Raw genomic sequence first — 27,926 nt, forward strand, 5'->3', positions numbered from 1 at the left:
CGTGGCCATGGGCCATACCCTTTGTTTCTGGGCTGGCTCTTGTCTGTTGTCCCACTAAATCATGAGCTTTTTCCCACAAGATGTTGCCTTCACACGTACTGAAGGAGGCTCCCGGAAGCTCCAGGCCAGCAGAGCCTGCCCTTCTGCCTGCTGAAGGGAGCCAGTCACTCTCTCCTAGTGGGCATCTTGCTTTTCCTCTGGCCAACATCACCCCTAGTCAGCTGTCAACAGCCCAGCCACCATGTCCGGTCACCACAGCACGCCCCAAGGATTCTACATGGGTCCAAGCAGGCAGAGAGTTGGCTGCACAAGCAGTGCCAAGCCCTCAACACCGCTTCCTACATAGCTCCTGCCCGTGGGGCTCTTGGCCTCTGGAAGCCAAATGTCCCTAATTGATGGGAAGGTACAAGGGGACAGCGGGATCAAGGGGCTGCTATTCCAGAGTCTCTTGGCAGAGAGCCTTGGTGTGTCCCTCCTCATCTAAGTCACAGTGACATCTAAGGGGACCAAAGTGACACTTGAAAATGGGGGTTCCAAAGCCTGTGAGGAAGCTGTGTTGAGTAAATACTGGTTGAATAAGCGATGTCACAGTTTCCACAACCAGAAAGATGTGGTGAGAAAGACAGTCTTCAGCTTCTCTGCAGCAGTCTTCCCATCCTTTGCTGGCATCTTCCTCTGGCAGAATGCAGGGTTGTCGCCACAAGACACCAAGGGGCTCAGGCGTCGGGGGTTATTTCTCATAATAGGCAGGGAGGGAGTTAAGAACGAGGGGAGGGCGATGGCTTAGCAATGACAATCCACAAGCATCTTGTGCATCCTGTTTCTGCTCCATTGACTGGAACCTAAGTGCTCCTCAGAAAATGGGGAGCTGCATTCAAAGGCTTAAAAACAGAAAAGATGCTGTATGTGGAAACTTGATTACAGTCTGACACGGTTCTTGCAAAAACAGAGGCAAGGGAGCGTGGGGCCCAGGAGTCCGAACCCACCTGCTCTGTGGACTTGGGACACGGGCAATGCCGGCAGCACTGGCGCCAGGCTGGTGTGAGTGCACCAAGGCCCTGCAGGAGGGCACCCCATGCTTACGCTCAGGGCAGGTGAGTTGCCCATAATAAGACAGGGACCCTTACAGCGTAACAAGGGGCACCTCTCATTAGGCTACTGTGAATGGTCAGGAAGCCTTGGGAATAAGATGTCATTTTGTTGGGGAGGCTGTCTTTATGTGAGAACTGTCTGCATAATTATCTGCGGTTGCGAGCTGCCTCTCCTTAGCCACCATACACAGGGGTCCTATGTTGTGGTAGACATAGCTTTCCACATGCTCCTGATGGTTCTCTCCTTGGCGGGTTCCATTTGGGGCCTGTCCAGAGACAGATCCTAGAATCACAGACCCTGGGTGGGCTCGCACGTGGCCTCAGCTTCTGGGAGAAAGCCGGAGGGCCAGGCTACTCTGCGAGGTGGAAGTACCGGAGAGAGCCTTTGGCCGCCATCCCAGTGACCCTCTAGGGCACCATAAAGACCTTTTGAAACTTATAGGTGGCTTTAGCATAACAAGTCAGTGGTCAAGAAGGAAGAAGACACCTTCTTCCTTCCTCTTGACTCTGAGCAAGCACCCTCTCAGGGGAGCAGGAATGTTGGCTCAGGTCGGCGTGTTGGGCTTTGCGAGCTTGCCGGGACTTTTCAGTCAGTTACCCTGGAAGGGCGGCTCCTGGGGGCAGAGCTTCTGTGTCTTCAGCTCTGTGACAAAGCCTGGCACAGAGCAGGTGCTCAATCCCTCTTTGTTAAATGAATGAATGAATGCAAATTAACTGACAGGGTTAATAAGTAGAAGAACTGGCTTCTTAAACCAGGTGTCTTCCTCCTGTCAGCGGATCGTGTGGTACGTGAGCTCTTTCAGAGGGCCCGTCCTCCTCTCACGTGGCCCGCCGCACACGAGTGCTCCCAGCCGCCTGGCCGCTGCCCTGAATGCCTGCCCTGTTGTCCTGGATGTCCTCTTTAGGAGAGAGCCTAGCAGAAAGACGAACACCCGTTCGTCTCCAGGGCTTAATTTGAATGCCATCCCCTCTGGTTTCTCATAGCGTGTCCCTGTACTTAATTCGACAACCACATGGCATTACAATGTGAGTACATCCCTCTTTCCCACCAGACCAGGCGCTGCTGGAAAGATGGGCAAGTCGCGTTCGTCCTGCAGCTCCAGCACACTGCCTGCACGGCTAGGGGCGTTGTGAGGAGCTGAGAGCAAGTACAAGAGCTGGCGAAACAGGTAAGGACGGCAACTGGCACCATTCCTGATTCTGATCCACAAGTGGGCTCCACTGGAGCTGCACAATCTGGACTCTTACCACAGAATCCTAGGGCTGAAAACCTTCAACCAGTGAATTTTCCATGAAAAAAAATCTGATTCACTCAGTTTTGTAAGGAAGAACTATGAAAGGTTAAACTGGGGTATGAAACATCAGGCAGACCAAAGTTTCTTTCATAATGAAATAATTTATTGTTTGTTAATGGTCAAACAGCACAGAAGTTTACAAACACACAGCAAAGATTCTCTAAAACATGTAGTTCTAAAAATGCATGTGCTAACTGTAGTAAAAGCACCATTCTCTATATTTTGACACAGGATTTACATTGGCATCATATTTACATAAATAAACAAACATCTGGAGACAGAATTTCATACTCTCTCTGCTGCTCCTGTTTAGGCTGTTTTCACCATTAGGAAGAGGGCCCCTGACATTGATGGTTAACAGCGATATTCCCAGAGCACCAATTCTAGGGACAAGGGCTGAAGGCAAGATTGGTTCTCAGGTAAAAGCTAAAATGAAGAATGTCCCCCAAACCCCCAGATAGAATAAGAAATCAAAATCTAGCCAATCTTAGAATTGGGTGCCTTACTAATTCTCATTTTATGATTTTGAGAGAAGTCAAAGGTACTCAATTTCTTCAGCCATTTAACAGCTGACTCTAACAGTGCCAGGCAATTATTTCTTCTTTCAGAAGAATATAGTACCAGAAAATCATCTTGTAATAAATATTAATGAAAAAATCATGGTAAGTCACATATCAGTCCACCCAGCACCCTCAATACCCAGGTATCTTTGGAAACAAAACATCTGTCTACAGAGATCTGATCCTGTAGAATGAGAAAACCCACCCCACAAAGGATCTTTGGGTTGTCCTCTCCCAGGAAGCATTCAGTAAATCAGGAGTAGCCAGCTACCTGCACATAATGCATCCGGGAGGCAGACATAAGAAAATAATGGACTGACATTTGAAGGAAATTGCCCAGTAGCCTTTCACTTCCTGGTGTTCAACACACAGGGCAGGTATGGGAGAAAACGAACTTAGAGACATAAGTGAAAAAGACAAGACCAAGATTAAGGAATAGATTAAATAGCACAATGAAAGTATTCTTGCCCACAAAGTATGATGTAAGAACCTAAATGACAATGTCTATGTAAATTTTAAAAATAAGTTTTCTCTTTAATGATGGGTTAGACTCAAGGAGAAAAAATCCCACAAAATCTCTTAGCAAGCCCCAAGATATTGCAGGACGCTTACTTTGAGCATCACAATTCTACCTATTTTATGGGCTTTCCCCCACCACACCTCAGGGTTTTGTTCTTGGCCACTTCAGGGACAGAGAAGAGAGGCCTGTAGGAAACGCAGGTAAGGACTCTTTGTTTCTTTTGAAAAAAGTAGAGGTTAAAGGAAGATGCCTACCTTAAAAAAGCCAAAACCACTCAAGGGGCAGGGCCTACTTAATGCCCAGTTTTGAATCGACACTGAAATCGTTATTACAGTCTTAAATTTACCGGGAGAAGATTCTAGGTCCTGCTGAAAAATGTGGCACACTTTGAATCATTAACTAGCATTAGGTCTGTGACTAAAGAAAGGAGTCAGCAATCACTATCAGCACCTTGAAGAATTCAAGATCTCTGCTTAGCAAAAGAAAACCAAAACAAAATACCCTGGGTGTTCTGCCTGCCATTACAAGCCAACAGGCATGGAAAGCTATGTTTTCTGGGATGTTCACAGAAGCACACATGTATTTTCTCACTGCATGAAATCAAACTGACTACATACTCTGATTTTCCCATTTGCATTGCAATGGTATCAATAAGAGTATACATTTCTTTTCAGGTTTTAAAAATCAATTTTTCACATAAAAATATGCATATGCCTGTATTTACAGACATATGTATTTAAGTACAATTGTCAAAGTCTTAAAGGCTGGGGTTTCTATCTTTGCCCATTCCCTCCCCCCACCCACCCCCGACAACCCCTAATAGAAAGGTTTTTCATTTCACTTAAAAAACAAAACCTCAAAGACTGTATAGCTCTTAACAGTCCCGCTGGTGGATCCGTGAGTGAGAGGACAGATTGGTGGATTGGGGCTGCCCCTCAGCCACATGGGAAGGGGGTTAGCTGCCTGGGGCTGAGTTTGCTGGTCCTGAAAGTTACAGTTTTGGTGAGAGAGGCCTGTCTAGCATGCCGTGGTCTACCTCAGGTTTTGAAAAGTCATGCCAAACCCTGGTGTCAGTTTATTACAAGGGCATTAAAAATATAGAGATCTATCAAGTCCTACATTTATATATGCAATCAAATTGAAAAGGACCAGACAAACAGTGCAAAGGTCAAATAATTACTGTTTTATATTGGGACAGTACAGTTCATATTTCAACCAAAAGGCAAAAATGCAGTTTAACTCAAAGGCACAAAACAATTAAAACACAGAAAATAATAGCATCTCAGATGCCACATTTCTAAATTAAACAAATACACAAATTTTGTTCCCTTCCCTCCCCCAATGCAAACCCACAAGCTTTTCCCGAAGTCTTGAGTTTTTGATGCCATCCAGCATCCAGCATCTTGGACTTGTGAGGCGCTTGAATGTAGCAATTAAACAAAATGCTTGAGAGGTCTAGCGAATAGCATTCGAAAGGGACCTCAAAGTGCAGGTATATCTTTTTCAAACATGTTACAGGCTGAGCTGGCTCTCTGAACACTATCAATGCTGCTTAAATCCAGAAAGCAGGCTTTAAAAATGCAAAAGGCATACAAGTTGTATTTCAGTGCAAATCTTCAGCTGGTAATCAGAAAATATTCCAACAATAAGAAACCCTTTGTGTCACCTGCCCCTCTCCATACCCAAAGCTGAAATGAAGAAGAAAACCAATAAAACAGAACCCAGAAGAATTACAGATGACTTTGGAATCATTTAGGAATCCACGACTCCGATTAAAAACTTTTAAATACATTAAAGAATCATTAAAAAGAAAAACCCACAAAAGTAATCTTGCTTTGTTTAGCCTGCTCTTCCTGTAGAGCATGAGCCCCTGTGGAGAGTGCGTGTGGACTGTTAGTTGCATGGAAGGTGGAGGCGCTGGAGGAGCAAGGCTGTGGGGGGCTAGAGACCTCCGGCCAGCGGGAGCACCGGGCCGCCCGCTCCTGGTTCCGCCGCGGAGCCCTTAGGTTGCAGTGCGTCTGTGGATTGTAGGAATGTTCTCATCACTTTGTGACACACACAGTTTCAGCGTCACAGATTTTACAAATGGTTCAAATTCGATGAAAAAGATTTGCCAGAGGCTGACAACATCAAGACTTCAAAAATATGAATGCAAAAATATTAAGGGGAATGAACCAATTTTGTAGATACCTACATACAAAGTTTCTAGAACATCTATAAAAGCACAAAGTCATAAGAATTTATTTCTATTACATTAGTTTATATAAAATGAATAAATAGTATTTATAGATTTAATGTGTCTTATGTACATATACATGTGCTCTGTTTTAGCTTAAATAAAACTGCTACAAAGTGGGAGACCACTTAAGGGAGAAATCATAACCAAAAAGAAAACTCAGCCTTTTAAACTATCAACCCAAAAACCTTCATAAAGAAGTTTCCGGATGTGTCCAAAAATAATCACTTAGGAGAGAAATTCTAGTAACACTGTACCATTCCCTCCTGATCACCTACAACATAGGGAGTAGAAATGTGGACTTTTCCTTTCACTGATGGTGGACACCAGCTCAGCTAGTGCCAAAGCTCAGTTATTGCTGAAAGTTAAATAGGAAAATAGATTAGAATTGGACCAAATGTCACTTATTCAGAAAAAAAAAAGGCATAATCACTTTTGTGTTAAGTGGGAAATGGAGATCTCATTTATCTCTGAGGTAGGAAAAAAAAATGTTCCAGAGACAAGTCGCATCACAAACTGAGGGGAGAACGTGCCTTGGGCTGGCAATACACAGCACGGTCCCCAAAACATCACACAAAAATAGATTGTACCGTTTCATTCTCGAGAATAAACAATGGTGGAACTTTTATAAGCTGTGCGACCCCAAAGGCATGCTGTCAAGGTGTCCATTTTAAAATGAGAAATACTGTTCCCCTCCACACGCGGGGCAGGGCATTAGCGTAGGTATGTGTGCAGGGCGGGTTTTCTGGAGGTATTCCTGACTCCTCGGGGGTTGAGGTCCGTGGTTAAGTGCTCTTAAATGCCACTTTCAAAGCTTACTTTGGAGTTCTGAGATCAGGATCTCAACTTTAAGAGTTTGTTTCCTTCAGTTTCCTAAGCACAAGACACATTCGGACATTTCTTCTAGGCAAGTAGCAGAGTAAGCCAGAAATCTTTAAGAAAGGTTGGGGTCACTACACAGAGACAGTAAATAGGAGGGGGAATTGCTGAGATGTGACAGTTGCTCATTCGGTCTAAGAATTCTTGGGTGCTTCAAATTGATTGGAATGTACAGTCTCTCAGAGACGAATTTTTATGGAGAGAAAGAGAAGCTAGTGGATGCAATCAGAAACCCAGAGTCCTAAGCAGTTCCTTGAAAACTTTTACAAAGCTGATTTTGGTAAAGGTGGTACACTGACGTTTACGTGCAAGGGAACTGCAGGCAGGTCCAGTACACTACCTAATCCGATCCGACAGGGAGAGCCATCCGCGAGGCAGCTGAAGGGACCGCGCTCCCTTATAGACCCAGACACGTCTTGTGGTCGTCCTGGAGCTTTATCCTCTTCACGCCGGAGCTGGAGTAGCCCTCGTCACTGCCGAGGCTCTGCATGCTGCCCCGCTCGTCAGAATCACTCACGCTGCTGCTGCTCCAGTCCAGGTCACCTGTGAGATAGTCTGTGCTTTCAACGTCCACATCAATTTCTTCTGCGGGGAAGATGTGAGAGAGAGAGAGAGAGAGAGAGAGAGAGAGAGAGAGAGAGAGAGAGAGAGAGGTGAAGGCATTCCTCAGAAAACCCAGGCTGCCAATCAAAGTGATCCCAGCCCTTCCTGGACGCTGGTGCCTAGCTGCTAACAGGGCCTTGTAGAGGAGGGCACATTGCTTAACTTCTCTAAATCACAGGCAGGCTGCGAGTTCCTTCTCGCTCTGCCTGTGCGGGGTGGGCGTGGGGCGCTGGGAGAGGCTCACCCCTGTCAGAGTCCGAGCGCTCGGAGGAGACCGTGGAGCCAGTGCTGTCCGTTCGTATCCTCTCGATGCCCAGCTTCTCCAGCTGCCTCTTCAGGTGTCGCTGCTCTCGCTGAAGCTGGTCTATTTGGTGAATGGCTTTTCTGTCACAATCTTCAAGTTTCTGCAAGTCAAAGGAGTAACTGTTGGAGCCCACAGGCAGATTTAAAAATTGGCAGTGACCCTGCCTCTTCCTCTCTAGCACTGAAGTACACCAATTTTCCCCGAAGCCATTTGCTGTGTCACTTATCTAGCTTTGCCAGACAAGTTGACTGGCCAGTGACTCCTGTCTTCATCTAACTTCTTCAGCAATGACATCGTTGAGGGTACCTGTCCTGTCACTGGGACTCTGGAGGGGAGCTCTGACTCTAGCATCCTGGTACCCCTCAGTTTTGATACTGGAATGACTAGGTGGGACCCCTGACCTGGTCTCACATCTCCCTCATCTGTGGTGATAACCTGAACCCCGCATCTCTCTGAACTAGAGCACTGCTGTGATGGGAGCTTAAGAAACACACTCCCATTTAGAAGTATGTTTATTCAAGCACGTGGCCCAATTGCAGAGACACATTTTGTGTCATCCCAAATCTCAACTTCTGTTAGCAAGAAATAATGGTTCCTTTTGAAGTCCTGATTCCAAACTGTTCAACGTAATAGCTTAAAAAACACATTTCCATAAACTACTTCTTTTAACAAATCTGTTTGTGGTGGTTTTGCACAAAATAGGTGGTTTTCCCCCAGAACTGTCATGTTTGCTGGCTACTAACCATAATCAGAGTGACATCTGTCCAATGATGATATGACTTTAAAAACATGCTAAACAGTGATTTTTGGCAGTGGCTCTCAGAAATTTAATATAACTCCCTCACCCTTTGCTATTCAAGCTACGTGCTGAGTCCTGACTCTGCTGCAGACCCTTTGGGAGGTACAGGGGATACAAGGTGGGTGCGAAGACCCAGTACCCTCTCTCGTGGACTCTACTTTCAAACAACAGACAACCAGACAGTCATACAAACCATGGCTGGGGGTCAACTGTGACAAGTGCTGAGAGAGAGACACCCAATCCCAGGACCCCCTGGAGCAGGAAGGAGGTAAGAGGGCCAGGAGAAGTCTCCCTGAGCTATGGTACCTGTGCTGAGATCTGGACAGATTGTTCTTGGGAAGCATAGAGGTCAGCCTGAAACAGGGCCAGAGGAAAGCAGGGGGCCTGTGAGGAGTTTACCGTAGTAGGTGATGGCGGGGTGAAAATGGAAGCAGACCAGGCTGTGAAATATTTAGGTCTTGGAGAGACGGCTTAGAAATACACCACTCAGGAGCAAGAGCTATCAAGGGAGACCCAGCATTTCTGGCTTGTACAATCACATGGACGGCTGGATGGACCTTTTAACTTCTGGTGTACAGACGGGGGTGAGAAATGCTCAGCTGGGCTCTGGACATGTTGAGCTGGGCTGCCTGGGATTCATCTACGAGGCAGCTTGGAGGAATTCAGAGGAGAGGACAGGCCTGGAGATACACGTTTGCTGTTCCCGGTAACAACAGACACAGCTTCACTGGACAGTAATGAGAAACAGGCATCCTGGGGATACACTTACCTTTATGTGCAATTTGGCTTTTGTTAATAAACTCAGTGTAGTGTGTCGACTCGACTCAGGCCCAAGTGGCACTAGCCCCTTCAACTTCTCCAGGCACAAGCGAAGATGGGCCCGTCTATGAAAACAAGATCACAAAAGCATTTGAGAATTTCACAGTAGACTATAAGGCACCCCAGAAGAACAAATTCTAAAGGATATGAAGTTGTCCAGGCCCAGTAAGGGCAAATGCTCCCAGTGACCTCTCAAATAGAGGTCTTTTTGAAATCAGTCAACGCTGGTGAAAACCATGGAGAAGAAAAATCCAGGGTTTTCTAAAGTGACATCTCTTTATCATAGAAGTATCAGGGTAAGGACTAGTATCTGCTATTAGGCACATTTATCCAGTTATCTCCAGTCTCTGGTCTATAGGGAACCCACAGAGCATCCAAATTCAGAAAACAATGACATGCCAGGGTGAGAACCCTTTTAACCCCTACTCAATTATTTAGGGCTACTAAATCACTGCTGTCTATAGTGTTTACATGTGTGAACAATTATTCATTACAGCTTTATTTACAAGAGCAAAGACTGAAACAACCCAACTCACTATCATTAGAGACATAATTAAATAAAGCAAGCACACCCGCACAGTGCAGGACTCTCTGTAGCTATGAAAAGAGAGTGAGAATGTGTTCTATGTACTATTAGGAAAGAGTTCTCAGACGCTGAATGAAGAACAAGGCATCACACTACATACAACATACTATCTCTGGGTAAAAATGGAGAAAAAATTATTATTTCTTTCCTCATACAGATTTATACCGTGATTCTGGAATGATACATAAGAAACGATAGCTAGGCAAAGAGAAGTCAGGGAATAGACAGGGAAAAGGAAAGGGAATTTTTATTGAGTAATTTATACTCTGGTTTTTCAGCCATGTACACAGTTGCTATTCAGGAAGTTCACTACATTTTTAAAAAATAAGGAAAAAGCACATCACCTGTTTTGGCTATACTAACAAGTACAGCAGTTGGAGCTACACCACAGGAAGGTCTTGGAGGGGGCAGAATGGCGCAGAGAGACAGGGAGAAAGGGAGAAAGGCTGGAAGAAGCAGAAGCCACAGCGACCCATACGAGAGAGCCTTTAGTCACAGACTAGCCACAAGCACAGGAGTCCCTAAAAGTTTGGAAAGTCACATGTCATTGAAACTCTTGTTTGGGCTTTATTCTAGAACCTAGCAGAGTCCATGAATGTGAGAAACAGGCAAAGTTCAGGGTTTCTGCTCAAGATTCAGAGTTTTTGCTTTAGCCTACCACCTCCTTAAATCCTTGCAAGCCTTTTCAGCCCATAGGGATTCTTTCGTTTCCTGAGTACTGTTTTCTACTATTCATTGGGAAATTCACTGTTCTGCCTGAATTGTTGGGTATTTGTTACTTCACTATTCATTGCAAACTCTTTAGAAAGCTGGGGCTGCAGCTTAATGACTGCGGTATTACCACAGTGCCTTCTCCCACATGCTTAATAAATGTTTGCTGATTGGATTATGCCACCTATTCAACTAGACTTTAAGCTTCTCGAGGACAGAGTCCACCTCTACCACATCTCTGCACCTTCAGCAGTGCTCACGCTCCTAGGGTTTGGCGACATGACCACTGGCCACACACAACACCTGGGCAGAGCTCCTGGGAGGCTACCTTCCAGCTGAACTGGGAGACAAGTTTAGTTTGCTCTTTATTTCCCTCTTAAATGTTACTATATCAGCATAGGCTGGGAATGTAAACCAAAATAAAACTGCCTCAGAAAGCTCTAAGGTCAGCACGAATGATATTGACTGGGAGTTCAATCTACTGCCCTTCATATCAAAACTTCAGGATATTCTCCCAAGGCAGATCTAACAAGGGGTTTATCAGACATCCTTCTGAGCCGTGCCTCATCTGGATCCTGAAGGAGTTGTCGTAGACTCTCCAAGGGCCCTCAAAGCCTTGACAGGCTGGAGGAGTACAGCATTCGCTCCTAAGTGAGGAAGATTTAATGGTACAAATGCCTTAGTGTTTTATAAGACTTCCATTTGCTCTGAAGACCTGTCTGTGGAATGACAGCAAGCAAAGACTCACATTAGAGGTTTGCTCTTCCTCTTACTCCATGAGGGGGAAAAGGAAAAGCAGGGCTTGTGTGGAAAATGTACTTGTTCACCTTAGATAATATTCTTCAAAAAGAGCCATGAAAATACATATTACTAGAAACACCAGGAGAAAGTAAAATTAGTCACTTATATAGTTATTCAACTTATTTCTCACTACAAAGTGTATAGACTAATTGTTAAATCAGGAAAAATGTTCAAAAATGAAAACTGGATTCTGGACATTTTTCAGCCTGCTTGTTATTTGCAAACACGGCATGATTCAGAACAGTCTCATTATTAGTCCTTTTATAACGTGGGTTTATCTACAAATATGAGAATGTAATTTTTTAGGAAGTTTGTCTACTGATAAAAATATTTTAACAAAGTCATCTTCCCATGCATCGTCATTTCTATTTATACAGGGAGTCTAGCCCAGAAAGTACAATTTTCACTATCCAAACATAAGTTTCCAAAGATCACTCCCAGCTGTGAAACTAGACATAAGCCATCTAATTCAAGCTGAGGATAATACATGTTCATTCAGCCTAGTTCTATGAAAACAGGGGCAGGGTGCTTCCTGCATTTTTGTAGTGATCCAAAGCCTGCTTCTGCCTTCGGCCCAGCCTGCCCTGGCCTGCAGCACCTCACTGCTCCAGCCTGCTGGCCGCCCTGCCCACCTGCCACTCGCCTACAGACACATCCCTGGACTAGTGCCTGGGCCAACCACAGGGGTGGGATGCAGTCACTTCTAGAGAGTAGTGAAATTCAATTACTGAACCAATAAAGTAGCACAAAGAACCCCTCTGTAATGGCTCCTGCTGAGGGTCCTCATCCCTCAGGCAGACAGACACACCCACACGCATGTGTGCACCCTCCACTGGGGATCTGGAACCCTTCGGCTGGCCCTGAGCATCCTCGGAACACCGAGGTCTGAAACAAGCAATACAAGCACTAGCCTCAGTGTCCCCTCCTCAGCCCCATGCCCCTGCCCAGGCCTCTCGGCTTCTAGGAGGTGCCAGTGTCCCAATCTGAACCAGGTCTAACTCCCCCTCGGGGAACTAGCAAGGGTTTTGCCTCACGTTGTCAACAGGAATCACTCAGTATGTTGACCCGACCCCTACTTAGATCTCCTACCATCATGCCTTCTTCAGACAGTCCTGTTGCCAAGAGCTGCCTCCCAGCTGCCCCCACTCCCCAGCAGAAAAGGGCTCTACCAACTCCTGGCACCCTCCTGCCCTTAGCGACCTCTTCTTTTTGTGCTGATCCAACAGCTTTGAACTAGGTCATGAACTTAATATCAAATGTCACCTGCTGACTCCAGAAATATTGTTTTAATTGTTCTCATTGGGCTGATAACCCTTAGGTCTACAGTAGCATACAGAAACCAATCTTTGATTTGAGCTATAATCAGTGATGCTCAGAATCAAGTGTGGCCTACAACTAGTGATAATTAAATGAGATACTAGAGCTTTCCTCAGTTTTCTAAAAAAGTATCTCAAGTTTTTGTTTTTAATTATTTTTATATTCTCTCTCTGTCAGTCACTACACAACCAAATGTTAATACAATGATTAAGAGTAAAGGTTTGGGATCCTCTTACTCCCTGTGTGACCTTGAGCGAATTACTTAACTCTGTGTAGCACCCTTTTCCTCTGCTGCAGAGGGAGGAGGGCCCTGCCGGAGACGCTGTGGTGTGAAATGAACTGAGACAAGGCGTGGGAGCGCCTGGCCAGGCCCTGATGTGGAGTGCTCCACATAGAGTGGCACTTAGCCTTTCCATCCTAGCTTCCTCTGTAGACCGGTGGTTGCTGGGAGCACACACAGGTAATCATAGCACTGTAATATTCCTTTTACAATCCACTGGGATCTCAAAGTGTCTCACTAGGTAGACAGACACTATCTGGTAAAGCCCAATTCACTGAACTCTTCCTTAAAAAACACAGTTACCTTTGTCATTAAGAGATTTAATGGAAAACCTAACCCACCTTCTATGGAAACAAAGATTTTGCTTATGCTAAAGATACTATTTTTTACATTTAAAAAATTAGCAAGGATTTTATAGAGCTAATGCATGCAAAAGGAAGGACTTCTTCATGGCCACATGCATCATGTAGATGCAGGGGGAGAAGGGGCCCCCAGGTTGGGAGGGAAGCATCTGAAGCACACCCAAGCCTTCCTCCTACGTATCTACTGCAAAAGCCGAAGGGGAAAAAAATAGGGGCAAATATGCATTAACCTTAGAAATCCAAGCACATCTCTGGATGCGCTATCCATAGTGACAGAATCTAAAATAGCTTGTGTACAAAAACAAGAAGAAAGCATATTTAGGAACAAACTTAAGACAGTTTGGGAAAGACTTCTAGGAAGAAAACTATAAACTTTGCTGACAGACATAAGAAAATCTGAATGAATGAGAAAAAATAGCCCATGCCTAGATATGAACCCTCCAAGTAAAGATGTCAGTGTTACTCAAGTTTGTCTACAAATTTAACATAATTCCAAGAAAAAAAAATCCCAACAGTATTCTTTTCAATGCTGGGAAATTAGTCTAAACTTCATTTAGAAGAATGGAGGTGTGAGAGGCTGCCAACATTTTTGAAAAAGAATGAGAAGGAATGTGCTGTATCAGATACTGAATTGCATTATAAAGCTTTAATAATTAAAACAGCATCTACTGATAAGGGAACAGACAAATCATACATATTAAAGATTTAAATATAAAATATTTTTGGATATCACACAGTTCTGCTGTTAGTTTTCCTTAACTCTCATCAGCCATGAATTATGGAAAACTAAAAGTACCCAAGTGGAAGGAAGCCATTAATGAAGAGGACTCGGGGCTGCTGGAGGCACTCCCTCCTACCAGCGCTCCGGCACTGACAGAAGGCACCTTGGGCTTAACCAGCGTGCTCATAGACAGTTTTGAATGCTGCTCTTTTTATTTTTGCCTTCAGACTCAAGCTTCCTTGGTTCTACTTGGACCATGTCTCTCTTGGACCAACACATCTGTAAACCCGGGAACAGATGCAACAAGGAGAGTTAGAGTAGGTAAGTTGTGCCATCTGCAGATAGCGTCCCTATGCTGTGTTACCCCTAAGGGTCAGTCTGACTTGGGTGTACTCAAGACTGGGGGCGGTATCAAGTCAGGTGAGTGTGTGTGTGCACGGGTGTGTGTGTTGTGAGGGAGGCACTGTTATCAGAGATTACTCTTTTTTACTGAAGGTGTAAATTGAACTCTCTCTCTCAGACTTTCATGGTAAAGTATACGACACAAAGGAGAATTTTAAGGTCAGGGCTGAGTGAGTGTACAGGATGACAGCCAGTGAAGAGGGCAGGTAAGTAATGTGGTTCACAGGTGGAAATCTTGAAACATACACTTAGCTCTTTCATTCATTTACTCCACTAGCACTTCTGAAAGGATTCCTCCACATTGCTACTTTCCTAGGTGCTTAAATACAATGGTAAGATCAAGTCCCTGCCTTTAAGGTTCTTAAATTTAGTTGGAGGGACCAAATATGGAAACAAATTATTGCAGAATTATTGCTCTACCATGACACATGACAAATATCCGCTCCTACTAAAAGTTCTAGAATGGGTTCCTCTTTGCCCTCACCCGCATCTTGTTTGATGTGGTTAACTTCTCCATAAAAGATGCCAAGCTTTCCTAGTCTATCATGTTTTTCCTTTCCAAATCAATCACATTCAGTTATTCATTTATGCACTGCAGACCTCCTCTGTAAGTAACTTTTCTTTCATTACCAAGTAACAGAAGAGTAAGTCCTCTATTTTGTGTTAACCCATTAGAGCCTAGAAATAATAACGCTTCTGTTGATTATTATCTGATATCTTTGGTATCAGGAAAATCTGGTATCTCTGGTAACTCATGTCCCTTCTCTTTAAGGAAAACCCTATTTAATGAACATGATACTCTGGATCTCAATGACTCACTTTTCATTAAAATTGAGGCTAAGATTATTAACCAAAGAAGAAAAAAAGTTTCATAAAAACTATACCCTATTTAATACTCCAAGGTTTCACCATTTTATCTCCTATCTTTGTGTAGACACAGACCTAACCATTTAAATAGCTTCCTAAATCCTACTGGATAATTGGAGGTTGAATAAAAGCATAGGGGTACTTTCAGATATGGGTATGTATGAGCTGTTTAGTCAGAAAAAAGTTATTTAGTATAGAGCAAGAAGAAACAAATTGTCTCAAGGGATCAAAAATTACTCTCTAAAAGTGATTACAGGTCACAAGAGATTCTAACTTTCTCCAGATTTGGAGTTTAGAACAAAGCCTTACTGGGTTAAACAATAAAGTCTAGTGAAGATTATAAGTCACACTTTGAGGGGGGGAAACGTACTCTCTTCCTTTTTCTTAAGCAATCCCTTTTTAAACAATTGCCAAGTGCATCATTATTACCAATTTAATTGGAACCTTGGAAGGTTTTAAAGATTTCTTGTAATTGTGATAGTAATCTTTGTAAAAAAAAACTCACAAAAGTAGTCGTATATGCTAGCTGTATGGGAATGTCACTCAGTGAACAATGTATAAATAGCAATTCATGGTGGCTATATTTTAAAGTTCTAAAATCATTTCTCTATTAAAAGTATAAAATAGTAAGTATGCCTCATTTATGCTTCCTTTCTAGAGCCCACTTTAAAAAAATACAAAATATAATTAGTACTTGCGGGCTCTGTCTTACCCCTTGACTACTGATGCCTCTATGACAGACAGTCAGGGAGTGTCCCTCATGCCCCGGGTAGGGACTGGATATTGGCCGAATAACCAGCACTACGTTTCTTCTCCAAGTTCTTCTAAAAGCAGATGCCATCTATCCAAGAGGTATAGTCCAGGAAAGATGGACTGTAGTGGTTCAAATCTGAGTGCTCCTCTGCACCATCAACAGAGAAGAGATTTTGCACACTGATACCTACATCTCTCCTTTGTAATGACCAGGTCATGCCCTTAGCCCCATGTGGCAATAAAGCAATGTGCATTTGTTACAACATCCTAGAGTGAAATCTCAATGTGGTCAAGGCAGTTCAGAAGCAGTAAGAGTTGTGCAATGCATACCACAACTCAGGCCCAATGCAAAAGTCAGGCCACCTGATCCCTGCCAATATAAGGAGCCTGGCCATTTGAAAAGTCGAAAACCCAAAAGAAACAACTATAGGGACCTGTAATCAACTAGAATATCCTGCCAGAAGAGACCTGATTGGAATGAATTCTCATGCCAGACCAGATACCACTGAAATACTATTAGGCCAAATGAAAATAACAGCTTAGATCAGGCAGCTAAGTCCTCCCCCCAGAGCACACACAAAAATCTTTTGTCAAGGAGTCAGAAGACTAGCAGAGGTACTCTCTCTAGACCAGCTACCATTCCAGAAAAACAAGTGTCTACTATTAAAGGAGAAGCCAGAGACTTCTTTTTGAAGAGTCCATTCTAGCACCTGACTCCTGACCCACTGGCTGCAGCTTACACGCATTCACTCTCTCCATTTGCTGAAGGGCTTATTGAAAGGCACTTTAAGCCAGCGAATTCCCAGCCAAGAGAAGGAAACAGGAGAATTATCATCAATAAAGGGCATATAGTAACAACAAAAGATTAAAAGATTTCCTATATTCCAACAATAATTAATTCGTAATTATAGTGGGGAACAGTAGCAACTTAAAAATACATAAATCCAGGAATACCTTTTACAAAAAATGTGCAAGATTTACATGGCAACTACAAAAGTTTACTCAGAGACAGAGATTGGAACAAATGAAGACATACCCATATCTTGGATAGAAAGATTTAACATATAAACATGAACTTTTTAAGGTTACTTTATATTGGAATGATTCAATTTTGAAAATCCTGAAAGAATTGGGGGATAGGAAATTGATGGATTGACTATAAAATGCATCAGGAAAAATAAACTAGTAAAAATAGCTAAGAACATGGTAAAATATAAAAAGGAGGAGGAGGGAAGGGCAGAGATTTGCTGTACCAGTTCCTCAAGTACATGATAAAACCTCAATGATTAAAATAACGTGTACTGGCACAGGAAGAGCAGATGAATCAGTGTAAAGAACAAGTCTAGAAACAGGCCTAGCCATAAATAAGAATTTAGTATATGACAGAGGCAGCAACTTCAGTGAAAGAAAGATGATTCTTTAAAGGTAAATGATAAATGAGACAATTGTGATACACAAAGGGGCAGTATCATTCATATATATACCTTTTATACTATATCATCTTTTTTTTTCAAAATAAAAAGATAAACTACTCCTCAGCAGAAAATTGGGCAAAGCTTATTTTACAGGCAACACACACACACAGATATGAAGATTATTCAACTGTACTAGTAATATAAGAAATGGAAATTAAAACAAGTTTTTTTTTTTAACTTATCAAATTAATAAAGATCTTAAATTATAATATCAACTTGTGAAGGTATAAGGAAAATACAGCTTATAACCTGCTGGTGGGCAATCCAGCAGTCAACATCAAAACCTGTAACAACGTGCATACCATTCATTCCACAACTGTTTATTTACCCTAAGGAAATAATGATGATGTTGGACAGAGATTTATCTACATGGTAGTTTAAAGAAGCATTGTTTATATTAGCTAAATACTGAGAAGAACCTAAAGTAGGGGGACTGGTCATATGAGTCATTGGCATATTCATATGATTTAATACTGGGCATTCACTTAAAGAAATGATAGAAAAGGAGATTAAATGACATTGGAAAATGTTCATAATGTAGCTTGAAAAGGAGCAATATACAAACTATTTACTGTATGATCCCATGTTGATTTAAAAAATACGAAGTCTAGATGGCTATGAACTTGGCAGGAATGTCAGCAGTCGCTACTGTGGCAAGGTCTATCACGGGGGATTTTTACATTTGTACTTCTCTGAACTTTCCAATTTTCTGTACTAAGCTGTATTTTTAAAGTTTCTTTTTCCAAAAATAATTGGAAAGATATGTTTCAAAGTTCCATTGGCTTCATCTGGCTGCTAGAATTATAGATAATTTAATTTTTTAGTATGGCTTTCTATATTTCTCAAAATTTTCTATAAGGTTACTTTTAAAAAAAGAAAAACATTGCACACTTGCTAAGGGTGTTTCCTTAGGAGGCAAGACCCACCAAACTAGTTACAATGCAGAGAAGCACAGGCCAAGTGACAAATGCTAATATCTACAGTGATATTAAACTGAGGCCCCTGCCCCTGGGGCTTGGTCTTTACTGGGCTCTGTATTCCAGCCCCTAGAAATGGCATCACCAGTGTTCTACGAATGCCTTGTCTATTGAATGGAAAATACTGGCACCACCAACTCCCACCTCCACCACTCTAGAAGCCTTTTCATCTTCCCAGTAATGCCAAGGTTATTAAAGTGGTAGTATTGAGTATAATATCTTCATAGTGGAGTCCTGATGAACACCCACTATTCAGAATTTCTAAAATGCCACAGAAAAGGTTTCAGTGTAAAAAAAACTAACCCAAGTATAATCACTCTGCAACATCTAGAAGAATAAAAATGCCCACCATGAGGAGTTTTTCCTAAGCTGTTTTTTTTTTTTTGAGAGCCATGTCAATCTTTTTATGTGATGTTTTAAGGTAAAAAATGCTTTCTTTTGTAAGATTCGGCTACTAAAACCAGCAAGACTATAGAGCAGGTGTTCAACTGACTTCAAATCCCTAAAATACTTAAGCATCCACACTAATAAAGAAGAGCCAACAACTTTACCCTCCTCCTGTGGGTGCAGCAACCAATGCTTGGTTGAATTAAGTAAATTTGAATCTTTACTTCCTTTTGTCTGCTCACATGCTCTAGTCTAGAGAAAGAATTATCAAGATTTGAAAGACTAAACTCCGAAAAAGAAAGGACAATAAGGAAACAAGATAACTAACCCTTGTACAAGCAGCAGCTGACTGGTCCTACGGAAGCAGCCTGAATTATAAGCAGCTTGCCCAGCGATGAGTTCAAGTCCAGTTTTCTGGCATCTGCTGCCACAGCCTCCTGCGCACACCTCCGTGTTAGTGCACAGTGTGTTCACTGAAGCTGTCTCTGCAGCTTGTCACATGAACTGCACTCCTCTAGCATGGGAACTGTGTGGATTTAATACCCTAGTATGAACTCATTTAATACCCAGTATTGAGCACAAGCTCTTGACATGCTGTAAGTGGAAAATAAACATCTCTGAACTGCTATGATAAAACTGACTTTCTCTGCCGTTCTTGCGCAGGTGAAAGGCAGAACCTTGCAGTAAGCCTCACAGCCCTTACCTGAAGGGGTGAAACTTTAATAATAAAAATAAATGCCTAAGTAAAGGGTTAAAGGAGTGAAGGAGAACTAGACTTTCGGCAGAAGTAGTCCCAGTTTACCCAGTTCACCCCAAAGGTAGGAAGATAGGAGAGGATCTAAAGATGACAGAGAAGACACATGTGACTACCTTTCCACCGCAAGTGGTACTTTTGAGTTCCCAGTTCATGAGGTGTAAATCAGGCATAAAGAATGCTCTGACTTAAAACACTGTTACAATCACAGAGAAAGTATAAGGAAGGAAACTGGGATGGGCAGAAAGAAGCCCATATACCTCGAGATACTCAATGCCCCCTGGCCCCGCATGCATGCCATGCCACAGTGGGGCGATGCTGACTGTTCGCCCTGTTCCAGCATTCTCCTTCCCAGTGGAGTCTGGTCTGCCCTTACCCTGACAGAACATGTCATTCAGATCCTGACTTTCAGAGTCAGGCTCCTTCTTCAAAGAGGGCTTGCATGAAAGACTCACATGTATTTACACAGCCATCATTACATATCTTGTTCAGGCAGAGCACTGAGAAAGCCACTCAATCTGGATGGCTAGCCTGTGTTTCAAGTCGATGGGAGCCTGGAGACCAGAATAAGCCTTGTTCAGTAGTTCTCAGTCCTGGCAGCACATGAGAGTCACCTGGGGAGCTTTTAAAAAAATACTAGAGCAGAGTCTCAACCCAAACCAATTAAATCAGAATTGCTAGGGGTGAGATCTGGGCATTGTTTGTTTGTTTTCTTAAAGCTCCACAAAGAACGATCCATTTTTTTTTTTAGCATGCTAAAACCCAGCAGTTATGTTTTTTAAAAAAGTCTTTCCTAGCGACAGAAGATTTGCTTTAAAATACACTCTATGGAGAAGGATGGTTTTGATTACACAAGATTGGCAAAATGTTGGTAATTGTTGAAGCTGGGTGATGGACACATAGGAGTTGATTACATTTATCCACTATTTGAAAATCTCTATACTAAAAGGCTATTTTATAAAACCAGCAGAAAATTTATTTTCTTTACCCCCAAATACAAGTGTATATGTGTAATGTATTTAATATAAAAATATTTTTTAAAAGCATTAAAAGCTTTGCAAGTGATTCTAATGTACAACAAGAGTTGAGAACCACTAAGCATCACCTTTGAAGGAGGGGCAAACTTGACTTGGAAAATAAAGATTTAAATAAGCAGCAAGAGGATACCTCGGTGAGAGAGTTCAACTCAGGTTCTGGCAGGATGGATTCCAGTGAGGGTGGCAGGCCTCCTCTATGGACCACCATCTCTGATTTCTGCTGTGCATATATTTGCCTGAATTTTGAGAATCTTTATGCATAAGTAAACTAAATACACACACGTGCGTGTATATATCTCTATGTGTATGTGATTGAAGACTGCACTGCCAATTATATTTAGTAGTCTGCAATTTTTTAAAAACACTCTTGTGGCAATGCTGCCTATGACCTAAAATTTTGGACTGTGGAACAGTGACACAGAAAGGCCCTCCTCAGGAGGAACAGGCTGCAGGGGTGAGGGTGGGGTGTGTGGTCTTGGGAGCTGGTGAGCCTTCCATCTCCATAAGTGATTTATGGGCAGGGCTACTTAGAGGGCCCTGAGCGAACTCCTAACTCAGGTGCTCCTCGTGGGAGGCATCAAGGAGAGCAACCAAGTCTCAGCCTAACGAAGACAGATTGCATCGAAACGCCCCTCATACCACCCCCAAGCCCCCAACTCACCTATTCTTCTCCATTTCATTATGAGTTGATCTGAAGAGGGAATAAGAAAAGAGTAAGATTATTCTGGTTTTAAAGGACTACTTCAACACCAACACAATTGCTTTAGTTTCTTTCTCTCCGAAGTTGGTAGGAGAGAAGACAGGGAGAAAAACCTCAGTGGGCTCTACTAAAGACATTAGTTCCTTTCTGGTTTTAGATACATGTAAACCCCTGAAATAGAGTTCATGGAGAAGTGACAAACTAAGAGGCATGCAATCCCTACTGGAAAAGTTATCGACTTTAAGAAAGGAAATAAAAGGAGCCTATTTATACAATGAGAAAAACAGCCACGCAATGCAATGTGAATTGGGGTTACAATACCATGAAGCTTTCTTTAGGCTGAGGGTAGAAAGCAGAGGCTCTGCTCCCACCCCAGCCTTGCGGGTTGTTCTAGGTGTAGGATACACACCAACTTTTTATGCTAAGTTGTTGACAATAGGATACAGTTTTAAACGGATAAAAATACCTCTTCCCTCAATCTTTCTATTCCCTAAACTCACTATTTTATTATGTACAACCTCCTGAAATCCATTACTGTTGAATAACTACCAAATGATTTTAGGAAGGGGCTTCCAAAGTGCAACTCATAGGGAAGAGGATAGACTAGGTAAAACAGCAGTTAGGATGAAATCTGAAGTCTAGCTTTGCCACTGACTGGTACTATAAGAGAAATAAAATTCTTTACCACCCAGTCCTTGGTTACCCTTTCTGTAAATGGGAACAAAAATTATTGCCAATTATCTACTGTACAAGCATGCATCTATGAGGTAGCAACTGTTAAAAGTGATTAGCGAGCCTTGGATAAAAGCTGTGGTAGATGTGAAATCATATTATTAGTGTGTTTATAGCTGACCTTGAATATAAGGTCTGGTCTAAGAACCCATGGACACGTTTCCACAAAAGTTACAAAAAGTCAATGTGGCCTCTTCAGTGTCCTCACACAACTCCTCCCCGACAAGTTATAAATAAACTTGAGGAAATTCCCAGGGTTATAAAGGAGCTGAATCTTGACCTTTCTTATGGTAAATCTCTGGAATCTAACTGGTTCAGGAGATTATGCCTTTGCTCAGGTCATGAATACTCTGGGGCCATAATGAGAACCTTCCTGGACCTAGAAGAGAGAGTCTCAGTCATCATGGAGGAACATGACTTCCATGAATGTGTGTGTAATGGGAGATTTCCTTCTCTTCCACAAAGCTCTTGAGCTACCAATTTTTATTCACAAGGAAGAACAAGAAAGTAATGGCAGTATTTTAAGTTTTAGAATATCTGTTTTCTAGATAAAGGATATGTAGACCTTAAAATTGGTTACCTTAAAACATTTAAATTGATGTATTTGGTTATCCCTCAGCCCTCTTCAGTTACATTTTCTGAAGATTTACTTCCTGCAATGGCCAGCAGCGAATCAGTTAACAAGAACCAGGCCTGCATTGCAAACCTTTGGCTTTAAAGCACGTGGCATTTTAGTTTTAACAGAGACTAACAAGTTCAAAGTCTGACAGATTTTTTAAATGCATGAAAGTATATGACAACAGCTGGTCAGGATTTCCCTGCTTAATCGTTGACAAGGGCCATCATTGGGAGGTGGTGGAAGAGAGGATAGGTATTTGAAAAGAACATGGTCTCTGATTGTAGAAAATAACAGCACACAGGACATTGTTACAAAAACTTCTGGATTCTTTGAAGATACATATGAAAAATTCTGAATCCCCAAAAGAAGCTTTTTAACAAATTCCATAGGAAATGGCTTCCAAACTTTGAACAGAATTTTAGGAACTACAGATTTTATCTGTTTACTTAAAAGAGCTGAACACATTGTGATTTTTCCAAGGGGAGTCATACTTACTGGCTAGGGCATTACTGAAGTATATTCAGTTTACTGAAACTGAGTCTGCTTTAATAAAAAGTAGGCTTTTCAAAAAATGATCAAAGATTGACTGCCAACTCTGTTGATGCGTAAACCATATATTTTTCATTAAAGAAATCCATGTGATTATTGAAAAGATTTGGTAACTCTGGAATCACTGTTAAAGATTCAGTGTCACCATCTAAAAAATATACTCTTAACATTAAGGTAACTAAGGCAAACTATAGAGTATCTGAGAAAAGGAAAAGTCTTTGGGTTCAAAAAGACTCCCTATGTGAGGTCAGCTATATAGCTACTGTCTAATGAAAGAACTAGGTGGCAAGTCCTGAACTTCCACTTTCATAAGTGCCAAAGCCTGCTTTACCAACTTAACAAAACATACACTTAAAAACTCTGGATTTCAATTCTAAGTATTTACTAACCGATTTTAAAAATCAGTAGGAAAGAAAAAAAGGTTCCATCTCTCTGTTTTCTAGTAGTTTTCTGGATGACTCCAAAATAATCAACAGTCACATTTTCATTTGTTTTTGTTGTTTTTTTTAAACTAGAGAAACTTGATTAAGATCTGCATTTTCACTTCCCAGGAAGTTTACTATGTGACTCTTTTTTTAAATGTCCAAGGAAAAGTAACCCCCTGATTCTACAAAGAGCACAGCATTTCAATCTGAATTAACAAGAATAAACTGTTACCCACTGGTTATGTAAACCAGCAGTAATCTCTCCACAGTCTTTACCTCAGTTCAAAATCCTGACCATACATGGCCTTGGATGTAAGTCTAATTCAAATCAAGGGGTCAAACTGCCTTCTCTGGGGAGATCTCTCACTGCCCAGGTAAGGGTCATTCCAAACAGCTCATGAAGGAAATGATCACATTTACAAAACAACCTGCTCTTGCTTCATCTGTTTGCTTGGTGCCATCTCCAGGTTTAACCATGGTCTCTCAGAGATCCCTGCACCACTGAAGTTGTTACAATAATATACTATTAGTTCAGAACATGGACAACATGATAGCCTCCTGTCTCTAACCATGGAAAGCAATCCAAACCCATGAACAGAAGTAACACAGTTTTTCCAAAAATCAGCCATTTTTCAGAAATAATGTTGGATATTAAAGAGAAGATAATCTTTTCTTGGCTTGAAATGCTCAACTATTATTTTTCCTTCCTAATCACCTTTTGGGACCAAGCTACTTCTCTTCAACATCCCCTTTTTTCCTCTTTCCACAACTGAACATCCCCCCACCAACTTTCCTGTGAAACTTGGGAAAAAGTAAAGTGCCAAGGATAAAGCTTTGACTATTAATGTGGACAATTCCCCACAAACCATGAGGAGACAAGAATAAAAGCAACAAATGGACTACATTTTTCCAGAAAAGTAAACCAAACCTTTTCAAAGTTCTTATATATAAAACTTTAAAAACCAATACTGTAACAAAACACAACACAGCTAAGTTATTTTATACCATTGCATAATACAAGTGATTATTCATATCTTTCTTATGAATGGGTGCCTTAGTACCCATGCACACTTATTGGCTACCACCTTCAGGTTAATGCTAAAGATGGGAGAGGCAAAACCACCAGGTAGTTAATTACCAGGTTCATCCTTCACGTGCCTTCCATGCCTTCCTATTCAAGAGGTACTCACATCCTGTGGTTCTACCAACACTAAGGACAATGGGGTGAATCAAGGACAGAAGTGGCAGCAAGAACAAATTGAGTTTTAGGCTCAAGTGGGAACCTTCTGGCTTCTAGTGGTCTGTATTGTGCCACAAAGCTGAACAGATAATAGTTACATGCAGGGAGTTATTCATGAGGATGGGAGAGGGATAAGGATTCTAAATCAGTGATGAAAATATCAGTGATTTTAATTTATTGGAATGAAAGGTATAATTCAAAAAGATCTCATAAAACAGGCTTCCTAGTTAACTTATTTTAAGGGAAAAAAGGGGCAATAGCATTAATGGGGTACTTACATGTACCAGGGACTATGTTCATGGCTTTAATATGTGATTTCATTGACCATGAACCAAATACTTTCCAGTGAGATTCAGAGATTTAAAAAACTATGAGGCTAACATAAAAAGGTGGTGGTATACTAGTATATTAATGTTATATACTCTTCTATCACCAAAAAGGTAGGTTTTAACCTTAATCATTCCTCTTTGCCATTATACACAGATGTGAAAAATTCATCAGATAAACCACTGAATTTGTATGTCAATATGAAATCCTACCACCTATGTCAAGTCAGATACTGTAACGTTTATAAAATCTTCACTATGAAAAATCAAGAGAAATAATGTCCAGCTTTTTCAATATATAGAAAACAATTAAACTTTCAATTATAGAAAAAGAATCTGCAACTTTTGAAGGCAAAATACTGTCAGTGTTGCTGATCTCACTGGAAGTTTTCATAGAGTTTTGTTTCAAAAGGGAAGAAAACCACAATTAAATTTTTTAGAAAGTTCATAAAGAAATATCAAACATTTCCATTTCTCTCTTTTCTTCAGTTCCCTAACCCCAAACAGAAGGGCTGCTTCCTCAAATGGCTTAAGACCATGTATACATTACTGAATCATGATAGTCACTTAATTTACAGGGTTATAATTACAACAGGCAACTTCCATTCTGCAGTTTGTGTCATTTGCAGTATAATCTAAAAGAGAAAGAGAAATATTTACCAAATTACCTGCTACTGCTGTTATTCTTCTTGGATTTGTTCCTCCGTTTTAAGGCATCTCTGTCCTTGTTATTGTATGGTAACATGGAGGCATAACCATGTTCAGCTTCTAGAAAACCGGAGGATCCAGTTAATGAATGAGCCCAAAACACTCAATACTCTTTCCCCTACACAGTATTTCCTTTTCAAAATGTACTTATTTTTCATTAAAAGAATAATGTGAAAATAAACGGAGCAACGTGGAATTCTTAGAACAATGACTGTTTTTTAAAATTGTGCGAACACCCTCTGTTCGGAGCAGGTGTAAGGAGCATTCTAGTTGCTCATTGTTGAGAAAGACACATAAGTCGCCAAGCTCATGGAGCCTGGGTTTCCCGTTGGCAACGTCCAGCAGGTTGGTGTGTGTTAAGTGGGACCAGCTTCAGGCGAAGATGCTAGGCAAACACCGGGAGTCAGGGTCGGGGGTTGCGGGGCCGTACAGGAGAGGCGCTGCTCCTCCAGCAGGCCCACGTAGGGGCCGGCCGGGGCAAGCCCCGCTGAGGTAAACCAAGGGCCTGGCTGAGCGGTCCCCGGGCACCCCACTAGCCACGGGGTGAAGGGAAGAAGGGGTCACGCTTGGGACCTCGGTGGGCAGCGGCCCCTTTGCCACACTCATTCATTGCCTTTGGGGCAGCGGCAGCCTCCCAGCGGACCGCGCGTGGAGAGAACTGGAGAGGTTGGGAGCGCTCGCGGTCGCCCTCTTCGAGCCTCCAACCATCCCCAGAGTGGTTGGGAGCCCCGACCCGCGGCCAGGACCCTCAGAGCCCCGACCCGCGGCCAGGACCCTCAGAGCCCTGGCCGGGTCTCGGCCCGAACCCCTCCCGTCCCCGTGCACCTCTCTCCCGCCGCTCCAGGTAGTCGGCCGCCTCCAGCAGCATCTGGATGTTCATCCGAACCGCCGCCGCCATTCTGCACCGGGGGCCGGAGCCACGGGACCAACCCCCACTGCTCACGGGCTCACGAGCTCACCGCCGCCGGACACCCTCGCCCCGCTGTGGACCCCGCAGAACAGGGTTGAGAGAGCCTCTCCGGCGACCACGCTCGCAAGAAGGGGGAGGGGGCAGGTGAGCTGGGCACCACACACACCGTGACAGAACCCGGAGAAAAGCAGCAGCCGCCACCGTCGCGCAGTGTTTATCCCCGGCTCACCATCCCCCCGCCCCCAGCCCCTTCTCTTGACAGGCTCTCTTCGGCTGCGTTCCTCATTGGGTACCCCAAAGAATGCCCAGCCCCTGAGCTTGTCCGATTGGGAAAGGGCATCAGGGCCACGCCCCCTGGGGTCCGCTCCTCTCCCGGGTTGGTCACACTTGACAAGGCCCGGGCTGCACCCCCTCTTTCCAATTGGTGACAGTGCTAGCAACTCCGCCTCGTACTCCTTCCCTATTTTCCATTGGGTCTATACCGACAACCAGGCCCCTTCTATTTTGTTCCCATTGGCCAAAAGCTACAGAAAGCAAGCCACTTTGCCTGTTTCCCATTGGTGAAACCTTCTGAAACCTCCCAGCTACGATGACGTCACCTTTCTCCAGACCCAGAGAGCCCTGAGTGGCTGGGGGTCCCCGGCCCGGCTACTCCTCCCTGGATCTGGCATTGGCTACCGGGGCAGACCGGGAGTCGAGCAGCGCTGATTCACCGGCGGCCGCGGAACTCGGCTCCACCCTGCCCCGCCTGGGGCCTGTTGCCAGGACCTGTCCCAGGGGAAAAGTTGCGGGGCCCTGCTGGGCGCCTCTGAAGTGGAAGGTTGTTACCGCGCGTTGCCTGGGAGCTCTGCCCCACTCGGTTTCGGAACCAGAGTCCTCGGTCTGGCGGCCGCGGCTCAGAGGTTCCAGGCTTCCCGAGACGGGGACGGTAGAGGGATTTGAGTAAGTCTCCAGAAGGGAGAGCGGCACCAAAATCCCGGTGGGGGGCCGGCCTGGTGAGCCTTGAAGGGAAAAGCTTGGTCTCAGCGTTCTCTCTCGGAAAGCGCTGGAGTCTGGTGGCTGTAAGCGGCACTGAGCGCCTCCCACAAGGTACTCCCTACGCCCAGGTGCTGGCGTTACTCCCTCACGCGAGTGGGTTTTAAAGCTCAGAAACTTCCCGTGCCTACAGAATGACGCTCAGT

General features: G+C 43.2%; 1 protein-coding gene across 3 annotated transcripts; it reads right to left on the minus strand.

The window, feature by feature from the left end:
* Positions 1 to 4,634: 4,634 nt before the first annotated feature.
* On the minus strand, positions 4,635 to 26,990 carry MXD1 (MAX dimerization protein 1). 3 transcript variants are annotated; one of them, XM_036908275.2, is made up of 6 exons: positions 26,661 to 26,990; positions 25,796 to 25,895; positions 21,198 to 21,227; positions 9,057 to 9,171; positions 7,429 to 7,588; positions 4,635 to 7,163 (listed from the first exon to the last, which is right to left on the minus strand). In XM_036908275.2, exons 1-6 carry the CDS (start codon positions 26,731 to 26,733, stop codon positions 6,979 to 6,981), a joined length of 663 nt encoding a protein of 220 aa, XP_036764170.2. In that variant the 5' UTR covers positions 26,734 to 26,990; the 3' UTR covers positions 4,635 to 6,978. The 3 variants fall into 3 exon arrangements, with proteins under 3 accessions (XP_036764170.2, XP_036764168.2, XP_057353091.1); XM_036908273.2 differs by having other exon boundaries at positions 4,635 to 7,166; positions 26,661 to 26,988; XM_057497108.1 differs by lacking the exon at positions 21,198 to 21,227 and having other exon boundaries at positions 4,635 to 7,166.
* Between the last annotated feature and the right edge of the window lie 936 nt (positions 26,991 to 27,926).

This window comes from Manis pentadactyla, chromosome 2 (assembly GCF_030020395.1).
Source record: "Manis pentadactyla isolate mManPen7 chromosome 2, mManPen7.hap1, whole genome shotgun sequence".
NCBI lineage: Eukaryota > Metazoa > Chordata > Mammalia > Pholidota > Manidae > Manis > Manis pentadactyla.

Coding starts and splice junctions, on each gene's coding strand:
- MXD1 (XM_036908273.2), bottom strand. CDS start 26,733: ATGGCGGCGGCGGTTCGGATGAACATCCAGATGCTGCTGGAGGCGGCC. Junction 25,896..26,660: donor CCTGGAGCGGCGGGAGAGAG/GTGCACGGGGAC, acceptor CCGGTTTTCTAG/AAGCTGAACATGGTTATGCC. Junction 7,589..9,056: donor AAGCCAAATTGCACATAAAG/GTAAGTGTATCC, acceptor TTTGACTTGCAG/AAACTTGAAGATTGTGACAG.